Below are 17,668 nucleotides of genomic sequence, written 5' to 3'. Positions count from 1 at the left end.
AACCTAAATGTCTTAGGAGAGAGAGGGAATGATGGAGGAAGGAGGGAAGGGAGAGAGAGAGAGGGAGAGGGAGAGGGAGAGGGAGAGAGAGAGAGAGAGAATATGACCATGTCACCACACATACAGATCATACATTGCTTTGTTCCAGACTGAATCCTTTATTATATAGGCTTCTTGGAGTGATAATAAACTAAACAAAGATCTCGGTGATTTTCCCTATTTTTAGTAACTTTAATTTGTAGCATAATTATGTGTAATCCATATGGTTGGTAATATATGGTGTTGCTAAGCCTTAATTTATAAGAGGCCAGTCCTTTTGATAATGGTTTTTTAAACTGTGGGTGATACACATGTACTGCTAAGTATGTGGTTATAGAAATGTGAAATGTGTGCACGTATATGCTGCGGTAAGAGGAGAGCATTTAGTGTCTTCCTCACTGCCTTCTGCCTTACTGCCTTGACAAAGGGTCTCTTATTGAACTGAAGGTTTGCTGTTTCTCCATCACTGTGTCTCCCTCTCCATTGCTGAGTTATAGGCATATTTAGCCATGTCCAGCGTTTCCTGGGTGCCGAGGATTTGAACACAGGTTCTTGTGATTGTACAGCAGGCATGCTTACCTACTGAGTTATCTCTCCAGACTTTGATAATGATCTTTAAATAAATATTTTAATATGATAAATATTTATATCCTGGAATAATCTCATCAAATAGTTCAATATTTTCAACATTAATTTTACTTTTGAATTTTTCAAAGCCTATCACATTGAGTGAATGTAAATATTTCAAAGCTTGTTTTTAACTCCAACTGCTATTTCCATAATAAAGTGAAGCATAATGAGAATATTTACTTGAGAACTGGATAGTTTATTAAGTCCTTAGACTGTAAGGATTTCTGTTAAGTTTGAAGCATCTAACCTCACCTCCTTGGTGAGAGAGCAACGGTGTAGCTCAGTATCACCAGTCTTCTTAAGTCGCTGTACAAGTTGTCAAGCCCTCACAAATACACCCAAACAAACAGTCATAAGAAATTACTAGGAGGGCAGCTCAACACTTACAAGCTAGATCATTTTATCTGCATGCATAGTTAGGAAGCCCTTGCCGAGACAGCCTCAGCAACATGGTATTATTGTAACCCCTTTAAAAGCCTGAAATCAACAACAAACAAAACCCGGTGTTAAGTAAATTCATAATGAAAATTGGAAGGGACAGGAGAAAGTGCCAGGCCTTCTGCTGCAGAACTTTAGTAAGCTGGCCTTGGGTGGCATACACAGAGCCAGTCAAAAGAGCATCGTGCTTCTCTTGTCCCCCTGACCCTCCGTGCTGTCACACAGCAACAGGCCTCCACAATGGCGGAACAAAGAGGTCCTCGCCCGATGCCCCTTCCACCCGGGAGCTGTATGGGCGGCTTAATCCCGGCACACAAAGCGGCCGAGGCTCTCCATTGTTGGGCGCCCGCCCCGAGGGCACATCTGCTGATGGGCTCTGGAACGTCCCAGCCGGGCGGACCGGGTTATTTAGCAGGCGCGGCCCAGGCTGCGGCCTTCCGGGAGCCATGTACCGCCGCAGCTACGTCTTCCAGGCCCGCCAGGAGCGCTACGAGCGCGCCCAGCCCGCGGGCCCTGCCGCCCAGCCCGGGGGAACCGCGCCCGGCCTGGCAGCGCTGCAGGCACTGGGCGAGCGCGTGGCCGCCCAGGTCCAGCGGGCCCGCGCGCTCCAGCAGCGCCACGCCGGCCTGCGGCGGCAGCTCGACGCCTTCCAGCGCCTGGGCGAGCAGCCCGGGCCCGAGGACGCGCTCGCCCGCCACGTCGAGGCCAATCTGCAGCGCGCCCGGGACCTGGCAGCCGAGCACGCGCGGCTCGAGAGGCAGGAGGCCGAGGCGCAGCGCGCGCTCGACGAGTTCCGCAGCAAGTAAGAGGCACGGTTAGGGAGACTGAGGCACCGCAGGCAATGTGGTGGGAGGTGTGGGGCAAGTGCAGACTGTCCGCGGAGAGAGGGGCGTCGGGATGCACGGGATGCACGGGATGCACGGGTCCTGCAGATGTCCAACTTTCAGGTCCATGGCACTTTCGGGTTCCGGCTTCATTTACTTTTCCTATGTTTTGGGATGATAGATAGAATGGACCGTACAGGTTTTAAATGCATAGTTCGAGTTTTTGGTGTTTAACTTGAGCCAACACCCAAATATGCGAGGTGGTTTGCACCACCCCAGAGCTGCAGCCTCCCAGTTCCCAGTTGCACCCCGGTTCTATAATTTCAGAATATGCACTCTCACATGACCGATTTTGACTCCATACTTTTTTTTCAATTTAATTTTCATACAGGTACATATTGTATGCACCTTAACCGCATTCTTCCCTGGATCCTTACCTTCCCTTTTCTCATTTCTCCTCCTTCCCACTTATCTCCCTTTTCCCCAATTTCTTTTCTTGTGTGTGTGTGTGTGTGTGTGTGTGTGTATGACTTTATGTGACTATATACAGTCTAGGAACTACACATTGGAGAAAACATGTATTTGCTTTCTGAAACTGGATCAGTTGGCTTTAATGTTAATCTCCAGTTGCATCCATTATCCTGGGAACAACATAATTTTCTTTTTTATGGCTGAAAAATTTACATATATATATCAACTGTCTGTCTTGTCTGTTTTTTGTTTGTTTGTTTGTTTGTTTGTTTTTTGAGACAGAGTTTCTCTGTATAGACCTGGCTGTCCTGGAACTCAACTTGTAGACCAGGCTGGCCTCGAACTCAGAAATCTGCCTGCTTCTGCCTCCCGAGTGCTGGGATTAAAGGCATGCGCCACCATGCCCAGCCATCTGTCTGTCTTTATCACATTTTCTTTATCCATTCCTTTGTCGTTGGATACCTATGCTGGTTTTGTTACTTAGCTTTCATGACAAGAGTTATGGTAATCATTGGTGCAGAACCAGGCTTTTGAGAAGTCCTAATGTCATATAACCTTCATAGCCAAATCCTACCAGATCGTTTACAGAGAGACCAAGGCTCAGAGTGGGAAGGGATCTGGGGCAGATCACTCACTTAACGTATGCCTGTGCTGGACATGACATCCAAATCCACACATGCCAAGTCTAATTGTCTTCATGGTGTTGTGGGTGACATTTGGGGACTATGTTTGAATGAGTGAATGTGTAAATTTTAAAGCTTGTTTGTCAAGTCCAACTGCTATTTCCATAATAAACGTTAAAATGAAGCATAATGCGAATTTATTGGCAAGCTGGATAGTTTATTAAGTCCATCAATCTTTCTGTTCCTGGTTTTGAGCCATAGGAACCCATTTGCAAGAAGGGACCTGAAACTCCATCTCTCATGGGGATATAAGCCTTGCAGGAGCCAGTGGGGAGCAGGGCTTGAACAGAGACTTGTCCTGGCTGTACATTGTGCCCAAAGCAGTCTTGGAAAATCCATTACTGGATTCCTGTAGAGTGTGGGCAGAGATAGGCTCTCCTTCAGATGAAGCTGATGTGCCAGCATGCACAGGAAAGTGTACATAGCTGTAGCCTACCTAGCCTTGGCCTTGGTACTATAGTTTAGCATGACTTTGGCTCCCCCCAACCCCAAACAAGGTTTCTTTTTATGTAACTTTGGCTGTGCTGGAACTCACTCTGTAGGCTTGGCTAGCCTTGAACTCACAGAGATTTGCCTGTCTCTGCCTCTGCCTCTGGAGTGCTGGGATTAAAGGCTTGCACCAGCATGGTCATACTGCCTAGCATGACCTTAGATTTTTTTGTGATCATTCTGCCAAGAGCTGGGATTAGAGATGTGTTCAAAATTTGGTGTTGTGATCAAATCTAGGGCTTTGTGCACTCTGGGCAAGTTTTCTACTACTGAGCTGCACCCTTAGTTTCTCCTTCTGGATTTTGTAGGCTATGGAATGCTACAAGAAACTGCTTATTCCATTTGGGTGGGTCAGTAGCCCTCCTTCTTTTGGTGGGGGTGGTAAAGTGCACACAATGTGAAAATACCATCACAGTCATTTGGCATATACTGTTAGGTGGTATTAAAAACATTCACAGTATCGGGCAGCTCAGATACCAAAGCAGCTTGATGGATTGATTGATAGGTTGTCCTGGGTCCCCAGATAGCTGTCATCTGTTGTCATTTGGATGAACATGACTCCTGTGAGACCTCACTGGTGAACAACTATGTTGAGATTTCCTGGTTGTTGAAGTTTGATCTTTTGACATTATTGTAATATTAAATACTGGCCCCCAAGGCCTGGTTGCTCCCAGAAATGAGGAAATCCACATGTACATTATGACCTTGCTCCTTAACTTAAAACTATTGTTAAATAAAGTTGCCAACAGCTAATAGCTGGGCATATAATATATTAAAGGTCACATGTGTCTTTTATCTGGGAGTTGAATAATCAAAGGTGGGGTAGAAGCCCCTGATTGAGTTGTATGGCCACCACGGAACAGTTCTTCACACTCCGTGGTTGATTTAATACCTCCTTGGATTATTTACTACCATTTCCCCAAGGAGGAGTTTTAATACTTTGTGTTAGTGGGATTTGAAAATCTTTACACACACACACACACACACACACCCCACTCCACATTCATCATTCATGGACACACACACACATCACTCCACACTCATCCTTATTCATGGACACATACACACAAACACACACACATACAAACACACACACACACATCACTCCACACTCATCCTTATTCATGGACACATACACACACACACACACACACACATACATACACACACCACTCCACATTCATCCTCATTCATGGACACACACACACACTAACTGACTTGCATGACAAATTTGTTTTTTCCTTTTCAAGGTGAGCTGGTGTGTAGCCAGAGGCAGGTGAGAGTCATTAGGTAAAGGGAAAGTGGGAGCCTCGAGGCCCACAGCCTGTTCGACATGCTCTCCATCTGGGACGTGGGTAATTTCACAGCCGTGTTTTCAGTGCTGATAGCAAAGACTAAATCAAACAGTAAACAACAAGAACTATAAAAACTAGGAAAAGCACCAAAATACAATAATGAATATAATCAATTATCCAAATGGCCGGAAACAAAACAATAATTTACATAAACAACTAGATAATGGAAAATAAAGTATTTTTTACTTTATGAACTCACTGATATGAATATGGGAATTCTTACCATGAATTTTATATAATGAAATCACTTCTCTTTACTATATGTGGATGGGTCTTCCTAGCATGAAAATTACCCATGAGACAATGTTGCTGTGCTCATTACCAAACATGTTGTTAAGCTGCAGAGAGTCCTAGATGGTTCTAGTGAGAAAAGGCCGTGAGAAAATTAGATTTTTGTTAGCAATGTTATTCTCAAAGATAATTACCTATTGACAAAACAAGTTCTGGCTCTATTAGAGCCACACAAAGAGGAATGACTGCAAATGACCTCTTGGTGTGAAATGTAAAACAAGTTTAGGGATGCTCACCCTACAGCAAGCTGCTCAGCCCTTTAAGTCTGAGAGCACAGAGGAACTTGTAACTGGCAGGCAGTGTTGCTTGGGTTTGGTTGTCCTTCCAGCCCTTTAAGTCTGAGAACACAGAGGTTACACATAGCACCTTCCATGGCTGGCAGTACTTCACTCTGACTCATGGGCCAAGATGAACTGGCCACAGAAAGTTGTGCTGTGTGGGTTGGGCTCGGTGTTAATTAGAATTGGTTTCTGCTGTGAGTGACAGAAGCACCAGAGTGACATGGGCCCACTCTGTGTCCCTGAGGATGGATAGAGACAGAGATCAATGAGATGTCTGTAAGGATGGGATGCCCTGGGCCTCCCGATAGGATGCTGAAGCCACAGAGTTGCTATAGAGAGGATTTTCTCCAGAAGCTAAACACAGTATGACCTGTAACACAGCCTTTCTTTCTCAGCATCCATTGGAAATACTTGAAGTCTGGCTCTGGAAAAGGATAGCTTGCATCCATGCTCACAAAAGCACCATTCACAATAACTAAAATGTCTAAGCAAATGTAGTGTATACATAAAATAGACTATCATTCAGCTTTAAAAAGGAAAGAAGGAGCAGCCCTGAGCCTCTGACAAAGGCCATTGGTCAGAGAAATCCTCTAGCTTGGATAACTAATGCACATGCTAGCTGCCCACGGTGCTAGCTTGCTTGACAACACACTTGGTGCTGTCAAGGATGCCCATCATCCTTCCTACTCCCTGCTCAAGGCTCCTTGAGGTCCTTTCTCAAATAAGCTACCTACCTGGCTTCGGAAAGATTCCAAACTAAGAGAGATGGGAGAAAGACTCAGGTCCTCATGGTGGAGCAGTAACCACTTTAGCACTGGACCGGATCCCATATCCCTCGCCCCTGAGCAAGGTTCTCCACTCGGTTCCCCATCTCTACCACCAAGGTAGCCATACTCGCATTCTTTGGATGTGAGGTTGAATGATATAATACAGAAATATTGACATGTTGCAGTGTGAAGGAGCACCTCAGATGAGGAAATCTGTCATTTGTTACAGACTGAACAGGGCAGCCTTCCTGTCTCCATCCCATGTTTGGGTTACAGCTATGCTGAGATATAATGCCCTCATCCTCAGGTGCTGGGTGGGAAGCAGCCAAGGTGGTCCAGAATGGAAGGAAAACTTCTATGTCATTTATATTTTCTCATCATTTGCATTTTCTATGTGCTTGATGGTATGAAAATTATTGGGAAGCAGTGGGCTAGGAAGTGCGGAATTAGCTCTTTCTTTAAGATTATAATTGCCTCCTTAAAGGAAAGGGCACGGTGTTATCTGAGATTGAACTTTACGTTGGGAATGTGATCTGTAACCGTGAAAGTCTCGAAGCTGTCTAACTTGCCTGTGTGTCCGATTCACAGATACGAAAATGAGTGTGAATGTCAGTTGGTGCTAAAGGGAATGCTGGAACGGCTTAACAAGGTGAGCAGACCACAGCCTTGGATTTAAGGAGCTTCCTTCCAGCTACTGAATGTCTTGCTACCATTTTCTTCCTTGACTTCTTAATGTCCGTGAGTCTTTGTGAGTGAACTGACACACGAAAACACCTTATGATGCATTGTACTCGGTCTCATGAGAGAACCATAGACCATGAAGCTGATATGGTATGCTAGGTATGTTGACCCTGTTTTCCATAATATAATGAAATACCCAAGGATGGGAAACTTGTAACAAAGAGAGAGTTCTCTACCTCGCAGTTTTGAAGTTGCTAGTACAAACACATGTCACTGGATCTGGTGAAGGAGGTCCCTGACTTAGAGCTATTGTGGGAACATGTGAAGTGAGCTTGCATGGCAAAATAGGAAGCCACAGTTGGGGCAGGGGATGGAAGGCCCTCTCACCATGCCCCATCCTTTGAAGGTCCTATTATCTCTTAATACCCCTGCCCTGAAGACCAAGCTCCTGACACATGAACCATAGTTCTGGACTCAAAATATGATAGCATTACAGCAAACAGCCCACTGCTATTTTATCCAGATAGATGGATCATGAATGACAGTGTTTATTGTGTAAATTGACACCTTTATTCTCTTGGCTAATAGTCTTGAGGTTGCTTTTCTGAAGCAAAGGGCTCAAGGAAGAGGGGAAGAACCATCCGTTTCCCTTGAAGCTCCCTCTTTTTGAAGCACAAAAACAGCCACAGGGGAGGTGCCAGGGATCCTGGAACATTCCAGAAATGGTTGTATGAAGTTGTTCCTAGGGAGGGCAGTTTCCTTTTTCTAATTGTACATTGTCAGCCGGATTGGGTTTTCTGTGGAGTTGGGAGAGTTCTGCTATGAGTAGCAGAGTCTGTTGTGGACAAAAGGGTTGGACAGACACAGACATGTCTAAAAACTACAAGAGCCATCTTTCCTGGTCATGCCAGAGCTCACGCATTGGGGTGGAAGGAGTCATGCGATGCTGTTGTTGGCTAGCCCTCCAACTCTCCCCTGCTCACATCCTCATCCTCCTTGCTGCTAAGACACTGAATTTGTCCTGTTTGTTCATTTTGTCAACTTGACACAAACTAGAGTCATCTGAGAAGAGGGAATGTCAGTTGAGAGAATGCTCACACCAGAGTGCCTGTAGGCAAGTCTGTAGGACATTTCTTCACCAATGATTGATTGGTATGAGAAGCCTTGGACTCGTGGTCCTGGATGGTATAAGAAAGCAGGCTGATCAAGGCATGAGGAACAAGCTATCAAGCGGCACTCTTCCACGGCCTCTCTTCAGTTCCGGCCTCCAAGTTCCTGCTTTGAGTCCTTGCCCTGACTTTATTCAGTGACAGAGTGTGACCTGAGGGGTGTAAGCTGCCACACATCCTTTCATGTCCAGGTTACCTTTGCTCATGGTGTTACCACAGCAGTAGAAGTCCTAACTTAGACAGAACTCTTCCCCGCTGAGTGCAGATTTGTCTTACAATTCTCCCCATATACCTACCCGGCAGCCGCTTTAGACGGTAGGGGTTACCGTCTAAAGCAGTGCACAGTCTTCATCTGTGGTGATGAGCAGAGCATCTGATGTGACAGTTACCAGCTTCCCTCCCCCCTAACTGTGACATGCATGACCTGATGGAATAGGAGCGGATTCCAGCTGGTTCTAGCTGGTGCATGGAGGAGTATAGTTCTTCATGGTTGTGAATTGACTTTTTCTTTTATTTTTAGATTTATTCGTTTCATCTGTGTGGGTGTTTTGTTCTCATGTGTGTCTATGCGACATGTGTGTGGCCTGGTGCTTGCAGAGGTTAGAAGAGGGAACTGGAGCTAGTGCACTGGAGTTATGGATGGTTATGAGTTGCTTTGTGGGTGCTGGGACCCGAACCCAGGTCCTTTGCAAGAGCAACAAGTGTTCTTAACTGCCCAGCCATCTCTCCAGCTCCCATTATCATTTTTTTTCCTAAAGAAGTTTTACTTATGTGTATATATGTATGTGACTGTGTGAGAATATGCCGCGTGTCTGCAGGTACCCATGGAGATCAGAAAGGGCATCCGGTCCCCTGGAGATGGAGTTAGAGGTGGTTATGAACCACCTGACATGGGTGCTGGGAGCTGAACGTGGGCCCCCTGGAAGAACAGCGTGGGCTTTTTAGCTGCTTAGTTATCTCTCCAGCCTCCTGAATTATGAATTTTTATGGTTGCTTTTTATTTCAAGCATATTACATTTTAAAAGTTCATTTCAAATAAACCTAAGGAAAAAAAAACCCTGAATCAACCTAAAGAAAACCCAGAGTGGACAGTAACTGCACTTGGGTTAAGTGAAGCCATGTAAACACTGGATTGGGAAGGTCCTTGGGTCAGCTTGTGGGAGTGCCAGATCAGCCTCTGGTTATTGATGGGGCAGATGTCACTCTCAGAAAGAAATCAGCCCAGCTTCTTCCTCCAGTGACAAACTCCCTTGAGCTTAAGCAGCTGCTGAACCCTGCATCCCGTGCATGGTAGGCACAGGCCGGAGTATTTTGTATTTGTGGCTCATTCTCAACTTCCTAATGACTATCAGAGAAACAGTCCCTCAGAAGCCAGACACAAAGTCATGTGCTGCAGGTGAGAGGCAGATCTTGATAGTGGATCCTTATCCTGGGACACCTGACCCGGTTAGCACATGTGCAGGGAACAAGGAGGCTTCCTGCGCCTCTTGCTGTGGGAACGTGACTCACTCAGCCCAGAAGCATGGGTGTGCACACTCCAGGAAGTGAACCTTACTCATTGAGGGTCAGCAGTGTGTGAATAAGTTCCCCAGTTGTTCCTTCCTCCGAGGAGAGAGTTCCACAAGTCTCCAGGGTTTCTAGGCGGATTGAGCTTTGTTCACAATGGTGATCTGTCTGCCTGGCTAGCTCTCTGTATCCCATTGTTCTCTGTCTGTGGATGGGTGTCATCAGCTGAGAAGGAGGTTGGAAGAGTGGAATTCTCACCCTGTTGGTCAGAAAAGTGATTTCATGTGTTATTTACATTTGTTGTTGTTGTGTGTTTGTATGTGGGCGCATGTGCCATTGCATGTGATCAGAGGACACCTTCAGGGGGTCTGTTCTCTCCCTCTACCACAGGATCTTGGGAGCTGAACCCACGTTCTCAGCCTTGGCAGCAAGTATCTTAACTGCTCAGCCATCTTGCCAGGCTTGGGTCAAAGATTTTGCTGCACAAGTCTGGAGATATTTGCTTAGTCAGACCGACTCTTTGCCTCTCCCGTTAGTCTCAGGGCCATTTCCTGGAATGTCACTTGCAGGACGATTTCACCCTTGGGTGTGGCTGTGGAAAGACTTTGATTCAGCCTTTGATTCTTTGTTCACACTCCTGTCATACGTTCACATTGCTCATGCAATTGGACTTCCGGACCAGAACATTTTTGGCTCTCAACAGCACATACATTAGAGCAGGTCACTCTTTGTTACCCGCTTTGAAGGGAAATTAAACCCTCAACATAACACTTAAAACAGTGTGGCCAGAGTTAGTCACATGCTCAGCCTTTGATGGAGCAAGAACCGCAGATGGCTTTTAAATAAACATTGAGGCTTGTACAGCTTCTATAATTCATTGCCACACAAGTGTACTTAGAAGATTACCAGCTACCAATGATTCCCAAGTTTGCTTATCGGTTGAGAGGGCTCTAAGAAGTGGACTTTGAAGCCTTACTCTCCCCCTTTTCTTTAAATTGAACAGTTTAAATTGATTCGACTTCTAGGTACACGGCTTTACTTAAAAACAATGAAAAACATTCAAAGGCTGGCTCACACCGTGCAGTTTACTGGCCTCTGACGTTGCCTGTGGGAAAGAGCAGGAGGCACTGAGGTCCAGGGCAGTAATGATGGAAAATGAATCGACCACTGTCTGGGTTACCAGCTTCTACCAGCTTCTACCAAGAATTCCTCACTCTGGGGGGCGGGGAGCGGGGCTGGGAAGGGAGGTGGCTAGGAGGAGGCTGGAGGGTGGAGAGGCCTTCTGGAAAGGAAGGTGGAGGAAGAGCAGAAAACAGAAATGAGGCCAAGGAGAGGAGCCTCAGCTCACCCAGAGCCTCCTCCAGACAGACACAGAGAGCAACTTGTAACATTTTTGGGGAAGATTTTTTTTTTTGATCTCCGGAGTTGAAGGAAAAGTGTTTATAAATTAAATCCTAGCTTTAATCAGTGGCTTTAATGAACTTGGTTCTCCATTTCTTAGCAGCTGGGGTTTGAAGTTGTCAAGGGTGCCTTGAATTTTAATTGTCTCTCTGGTTCCTTTCTCAAAAATGGCTTGGTAGGAAAGTGCTTTCGTAGCATGCGCAAAACCTTGGTTTCCATCCCCAGCACAGTGCGGGTGGAGCTGTAAATATCCCGGGTCATGGGGAACTTCACTGTGTCCTCAGCACCTGGAGTGGGTATTGGAATCCCCACGAGCTTTTGCATGTATGGCTGGCTCTCTCATGGTGTCATCTGTTTTGTGAACGTCTGCCTTGTTTTGAGCTCACACAGTATCAGGGTTGGATTATTTTCTCAAATTAGACAGTTGACACAGGCAGTCAGTTCTGAAAACTCTAGATGCCTCTGTTGCTGCAGCGTTTGAAAATTCAGCTGACAGCATCTCAGGCATAATGAAAACACAAGCGTCTACACATTTCTGTGCTCTGGCACAAATAAAAGAACACGCTTCCAAAATAAATTCTCATCATATCAGCAGCTGCGCAGTGCAGACCTGCTGGATCTCCTCTGGGATTTTCCGGGCAGTTTGGAGCATGATTGTCTTTCAAGCAAGACGTGTGCTTACAGAAGCACCTGATTATCCTACTGTAAAGACAAGCATTGCATTTTTATTATCGTGACAGGCGGCTTTGAAATATTGCTTTGTGGGAGCCAGTGCTGGCCCTGGCGTTAATCCCCAGGGGTAGGTGTGGAAGGATGGTAGGTGTCTGTCTGGTAGGAGGAGCTCTCCATTCAGCATCCCAGAAAAGCTCAAGTCCTGTACCATCTGTTAGTTTCCCTTAATGAATGGAGGGACCCACTGCTCCCTCCAAAAGACTTTAGGCTTGAAATGTACTTGCCAGAGCCATACATTCGATGGATTTGGTTGGAGGACCATGAAGGGACTAGAACTGCTGGACTGATGGGCTGTCTGTGTTCTTTTATGATCTGCAGGAAGATGATCCAGTGTGCTTAGCATGTGTAAGGTTCATCTTAAAAGGAAAAAAATAAACGAAGCACCTTTGCTTTGATCTTATACAGTGACTTCCATGGTACACTTTACTTGAAGGACGGTATGGCTGGCTTTAAAAAACTCGTGAGCAGACCAATGTTCTCCAAGGTCTCTCCCATCTATAAGATTCCGAGTGTTTGATTTCTCTTAGCAATAATGCAAGGGACAAGGGGTGCGTGGAATTTCATTTCTAATTCTTCAGTAATTGCGGGTCAAATATAGGTTCATTTTTGGTTAAAAAACGGAGCATCAATAAGAGTAACTTATACTTAGCCCATCCTAACCCTATAGGGCTTAAAAGGGACCGAGGCAAAGTAGAAAACATCCGAGAAATTGGCTTTGTGTCTTTTTCTGACACTCCACATCTGTCCCAGATAACTCCAGCTCCAGGGTGGTGAGCCCCTACCCATCAAAGGGCTATTCCTGAAGGAGGTGAGGCATACATACATTCAAAGTATTTGTTCTGACACAGACCCCAAAATCCCATGGGGGCATGAGTAGACTCCCTGCAGCTCTGACTCTCCAGTGTCACAGGTGTGAAGACAGCAGTGTCTAGGAAGGCCACTTGAGGCAGGTCCCACTGTAGAGTCAGAATCTCTGTATCCTGCCTGTCAGCATCAGATATCAGGAATCTTCCTACATCTATGGTCTTTTAATAAGAACATTTAGGGAATCCAGTGACATTCCAGAGAATGCATTCCAAGAGCTCTGCTGGGCTAACAGTCAAAGTGTCTCAATAACCCCTGGCCATCCACTTATCTTGGTTATTCTAACTCTCTCATTGGAGAGTAGTGTCTCTTAAATAGTTTGACCTAACCTGTATCTACTTTTATTAATAAAAAGCCATTACTAGCATTCATCATGAAAAGTTCTTAAGAGGTCAGTACAAAACCATTTGGCAAATGTCTCAGGTATTGGCAGGTGTGCCTAGGCAGATTCCTGACAGATCTACGTCACACCATACATACTGAAGCATTTAAGTCAATTTCAGATATGAGCACAACCTTTAAAACTATTTTATCATTATTGTTATTATTATTGTATGTATATATAAGTGTGTGTGTGTGTGATGTAATGTGGGGGAGGGGTGGGGTTACATGCTGTGGTGTTTGTGTGTGTGTGTGTTTGTGTGAAGGTCAGAGGACAACTTTGTGGAGTCATTTCTCTCCCTCCACCTTCATATAGGTTTGGTCTTGAAATTCAAGGTAGTGATGGCAAGATACAAAACAAACATAGATGTATGTAAGTCTAAAGGCTATTTGGAATGTGAGTATGTCTATACTCTTGGCCTTTTCTTGATAAGGTTTCTGAAACCTTGCACTGTGGATGTTTAGGCTGTAATAGTCTTTGTTGTGTGAGTGTGGTGTGGTGTGGTGGACTGTTGTGTACTGTAGGAGACTTACAGCAGTCTTCTTCACCCTGCATTTAAGTCCTGACAATAATTGTACCTCTGGACATTGCCAAATGTCCCTTTGAGTTCAAAATCACCGCATAATGAGAAGTACTGTTCTCAACCAGGTTTACTGAGTAGCCTACTGCTTTATTTAGAACTCAGCATGTAGGGCTGGCAAGATGGCTCCGTGGGGAAAAGCGCTTGCTGTGCACGGCTGATGACCTGCTCAGGATCCCAGGAACCCATGGTGGACGGAGAGACTCAGCTCCTGAGCGTTGTCTTCTGACTTCCATCCATGCAAGATGGTTCACATGTACACACACACACACACACACACACACACACACACACACACACTCACACACACACACACTCATACACACACACTCACACACACACACAAATACACACACACACACACACACTCATACACACACTCACACACACATTCACACACACACTCNACACACACTCACACACACATTCACACACACACTCACACACACATTCACACACACTCTCACACACACACACACTCATACACACACACACTCACACACACTCACACACACACTCATACACACATACACACACACACTCATACACACACACTCACACACACTCATACACACACTCATACACACACTCACACACACACTCACACACACATTCACACACACACACTCATACACACACACAAACACACTCATACACACAACACACAAACACACTCATACACACACACAGAGTATAGAAGAGAGAGAGAGAGAGATCTAGACCCACTGAACAAGAATCCCTTATCAAGTCCCCACCTCGGCCCCGTGCCCTGTGTTTCTACACTGGTTCACTTTACACCTAAGTGCTCATTGTGACCCTAGCATGGCTTTTTTTGTTTGTCTGTCTGTTTCAGGAAGCGGATGAAGCCTTATTGCGTAACCTGCACCTTCAGTTGGAGGCACAGTTTCTGCAGGCAGATATCAGTGTGGCCAAGGACAGGTACAAGAAGGTAACCAGCACGTGTGGGAAGCCCTTGCTCTTACAAAACCCAGCATGGGTTGGGTTGGACAGGAGACTGCTAGAGTGAGCAATGTGTGACTACAGACCCTGAACTGGCATGAGCTGGCCACTGGACAGCACTTACCCAGCCAGAGGTGCCTAGAGAACATCAGCAGACAATGGCAGGATATGCTGGGAATTGCGATGTTAGGTTTTAGTGTCGTAATTTACAAAATTATTTTGGCAGCTCCATCCCTATTAAGCAGTCTACTGTTTTATCTCAGAAAAATAAAGAGAAGGGAGAATATGTGTGTGTGCTTGTTTTACAGTTCTTAGCTCTGCCTTAGAGGCAACCAGATAACACTTTCTTTTAGGAACCTCTTTTATTTGTTTATTTATTATTTATACTAATTATTTTATTTATTTACATTCTAAATGTTTTCCCCCTTCTTGGTCCCCCCTCCATGAGTTCTTCATCCCCCTTCTCTGGGGCATCACGTTTCTACAGGATTTAGCACATCCTTTCCCACTGAGGCCAGACGGGGCAGTCCTCTGCTACATATGTGGGTGCCGGGGTAGGGGGGGGTGGTGGCATGGGCCAGCCCATGTAGGCTCTTTGGTTGATGGCTTAGTCTCTGGGAGCCCTGGGGGGTCTGAGTTAGTTGATACTGTTGTTCTTCCTATGGGGTTGTAATCCCCTTCAGCTAAGAGCCTCCTCCTTCAGAGTATCCTAACCTTTCCACTCCTTACACGCCTCTGGCAGGTGTGATGCTGGAGGCCTTGGCACACTGGACAATCACATCCTAGCATTGTGTAATTGTGAGAGAGCAGCCTGGCCTCTCTGGGCTGCTTCCTATCTTTAAAATGTGAGTGGTATCCTCTTTGGTGCTGCTCTGGGTTAACCATGGGTTAACAGAGAGGGGAGGCAGTGGTCTTAGGCTCTGGTCTTCTCTAACTGCCCATATGGTAACCTCAACCTTAGGTCTGTTGTGTCTTGACTTACCAGCAGGAATCTGGACACAGGAATGGGAAAAGCAGAGGTTTTCAACCTTCCTAGTGCTGCAACCCTTTAATACAGTTCCTCCTGTTGTTGTGACCCCCCACCCCCAACCACAGAATTATTTTTGTTGCTACTTAATAACTATAATTTTGCTACTGTTATAAATTGTAGTGTTTTCCCACAGTCTTAGGTGACCCCTCTGAAAGGGTCATATTACTCCAAAGGGGTCGGGACCCTCAGGTTGAGAATCTCTGGGATAAAGGGAATAAAGTTATTTACAGCTGACCAGAATTCGTTCCCTATCTTCCTTGTTATTTTGGAAAAGAGAGGAAACCAAAGCCAGGAAGTGTCCTGCATAGAGTTAGTTAGCTGCAAGTCTCTAGGGCTGTGAGGACCCTGTTCCTGGGGTGAATGGGGGAGTTTCTTATTTGTCCTGAGGCTCTCTCTGCTCTCACCCAGGCTAGAATTTCTTGGGGAAGCTTTCATTCTGTGGAGTCCTCTTTGGGGTCCTTGTTTCATTGATACAGTATCTGTGTCTTTTTGCCAAGGAGCTTACTGTAGCAGTGGAAAGCTACACTCACATAGGAAATAGAGGGGAACTTCTCTACCCCTGGAGCAGCCTTGTTCAGTGGCTGATGGGCGTCTGCGTGTAAACCCCCTGGGCTCCTCTTGTCTGGGTAGCAGGACTTGGCGGAGGTCCTCAGCAGTCTGATCTTTGTGCCCACGGGAGTGCAACTGATGGCACGTCCTGCTTAGCCAGTGTCCTTTCCCTGCCTCTTCTCTGTCCTGTTAGTCACAAGGCCCCGAGCCATTGCCCAACTCAGCTGTGTCCACACCCAGATCTTTCTCTGGGGAAACTCAGACTAAGACAACTTGGTAATTTAGAGACAGCTTGGAGCTGGGCAAGGACCCAGCTAGCCTGGTGTTCCCTCCCACCCTCCCCACCTCCCTGTGTGTACCCTGCACTCTGACTGTAGTACCCTCTCCCTGGCAGTCTTCCCGGCCTCTCACCAGGCCCTTGCCTGCTTCCTCCTCCACACCTTCCAGCTTCCTTATATTTATCTTATCGGATCCCGAGAGCAGTGTCTGGAGCCAGCCTGAAGTAGGCAGGCACTTAGAACAATGGTGGGAAGCTCCCATTCGTTATCTGTTGGGTCCCAGCCTGATGAGGAAGGGCTCGAGTCAGCCCCTAGGAACAGAGCCTGAGATAGTGGTCCTTGTTCCACAGTTACATCAGTGGAGGACTGTGGGGGATAGCGTGAGAGAGGGGAGCACTGGTCTCACCTGAAGGCCAATCTTTTTCACTCATGGGGTGGGGCCCTCGAAGTTTCCTGGACAACTTGACCAATGATTAGTCAAGGCTGTTTTCTGTAGAGAGTCGTGTTATCAGTCATTGCTCAGAGCTAGGAAAGGTGCAGTGTCTGTTTAAGGTCACCAGGCCTCCCTGTAGATGGCTAGCCCTGTCTCATAAAAGGACCTTTAGTCTAGGAGACTTTGAAGCTTACCTGAGAAGACACTCATATCCACTAAGTCATCCAGTGTAGGCGTGACTGGCTAAAGTTGCCCTCTCACTGAAGCACTGCCCTGTACTGTCACAGTCCTTTGTAGCTTCCAGGCCTTGTTCGGTCCCCTTTCTTCTCACCTGTTATCCAGGGTGCTGTGAGGCCAGGGGCAGTGTGTGAAGGCACCTGAAGGGAAATGGCAAAATAAGCTGAGCCCAATGGTTCTCCTGCCCCGTTGCTTCTGCAAATGTGCAATGCCCACTCCAGTATGACATCCGTGGAGGCTGCAGCTTATCCCTCTGTCCTTCCGAGTGTGGCCACAGCTGTGGGCCAGTGTGTGCAGGCACTCACTCCTGGGCTCACATAGGGAAGGGGGTGAGATTCCAGCAGCTCAACTTCTAATGAAAATGCTTTCCCTCTGCAACAGAATCTTCTGGAGATTCAGACCTACATCACCATCCTGCAGCAGATCGTACAGACTGCTCCTCAAGTGTCCCTGGTTACTGGGGTGAGGGAGGTAAGTACTGGAGCCCCAGCTGCAGGGAACGCTATCCAGTCCTGCAGGGAGGGGCTGTACTCTGAGTCTTCACTCCCATTCCTGTGGAGGAGTTGACCTTCTCAGAGGTCCAGGGACAAGCACTGGG

General features: G+C 46.4%; 1 protein-coding gene across 2 annotated transcripts in view; it reads left to right on the top strand.

Annotated features, from left to right (window-relative positions):
- Positions 1 to 1,316: 1,316 nt before the first annotated feature.
- The window catches only part of Bfsp1 (beaded filament structural protein 1), a 35,467-nt gene continuing 19,115 nt past the window's right edge, over positions 1,317 to 17,668 (top strand). For both annotated transcript variants that reach the window (XM_021156425.1, XM_021156424.1), the window contains exons 1-4: positions 1,317 to 1,909; positions 6,857 to 6,917; positions 14,437 to 14,532; positions 17,452 to 17,541. In XM_021156425.1, the coding sequence (XP_021012084.1) occupies positions 1,554 to 1,909; positions 6,857 to 6,917; positions 14,437 to 14,532; positions 17,452 to 17,541 (603 nt within the window). In that variant the 5' untranslated portion in view covers positions 1,317 to 1,553. The remainder of the gene's footprint in view (positions 1,910 to 6,856; positions 6,918 to 14,436; positions 14,533 to 17,451; positions 17,542 to 17,668) is intronic.

The sequence above is a fragment of the Mus caroli genome, chromosome 2, assembly GCF_900094665.2.
Source record: "Mus caroli chromosome 2, CAROLI_EIJ_v1.1, whole genome shotgun sequence".
NCBI classification, from domain to species: domain Eukaryota; kingdom Metazoa; phylum Chordata; class Mammalia; order Rodentia; family Muridae; genus Mus; species Mus caroli.
This window is presented reverse-complemented; position numbering and strand designations above follow the sequence as displayed.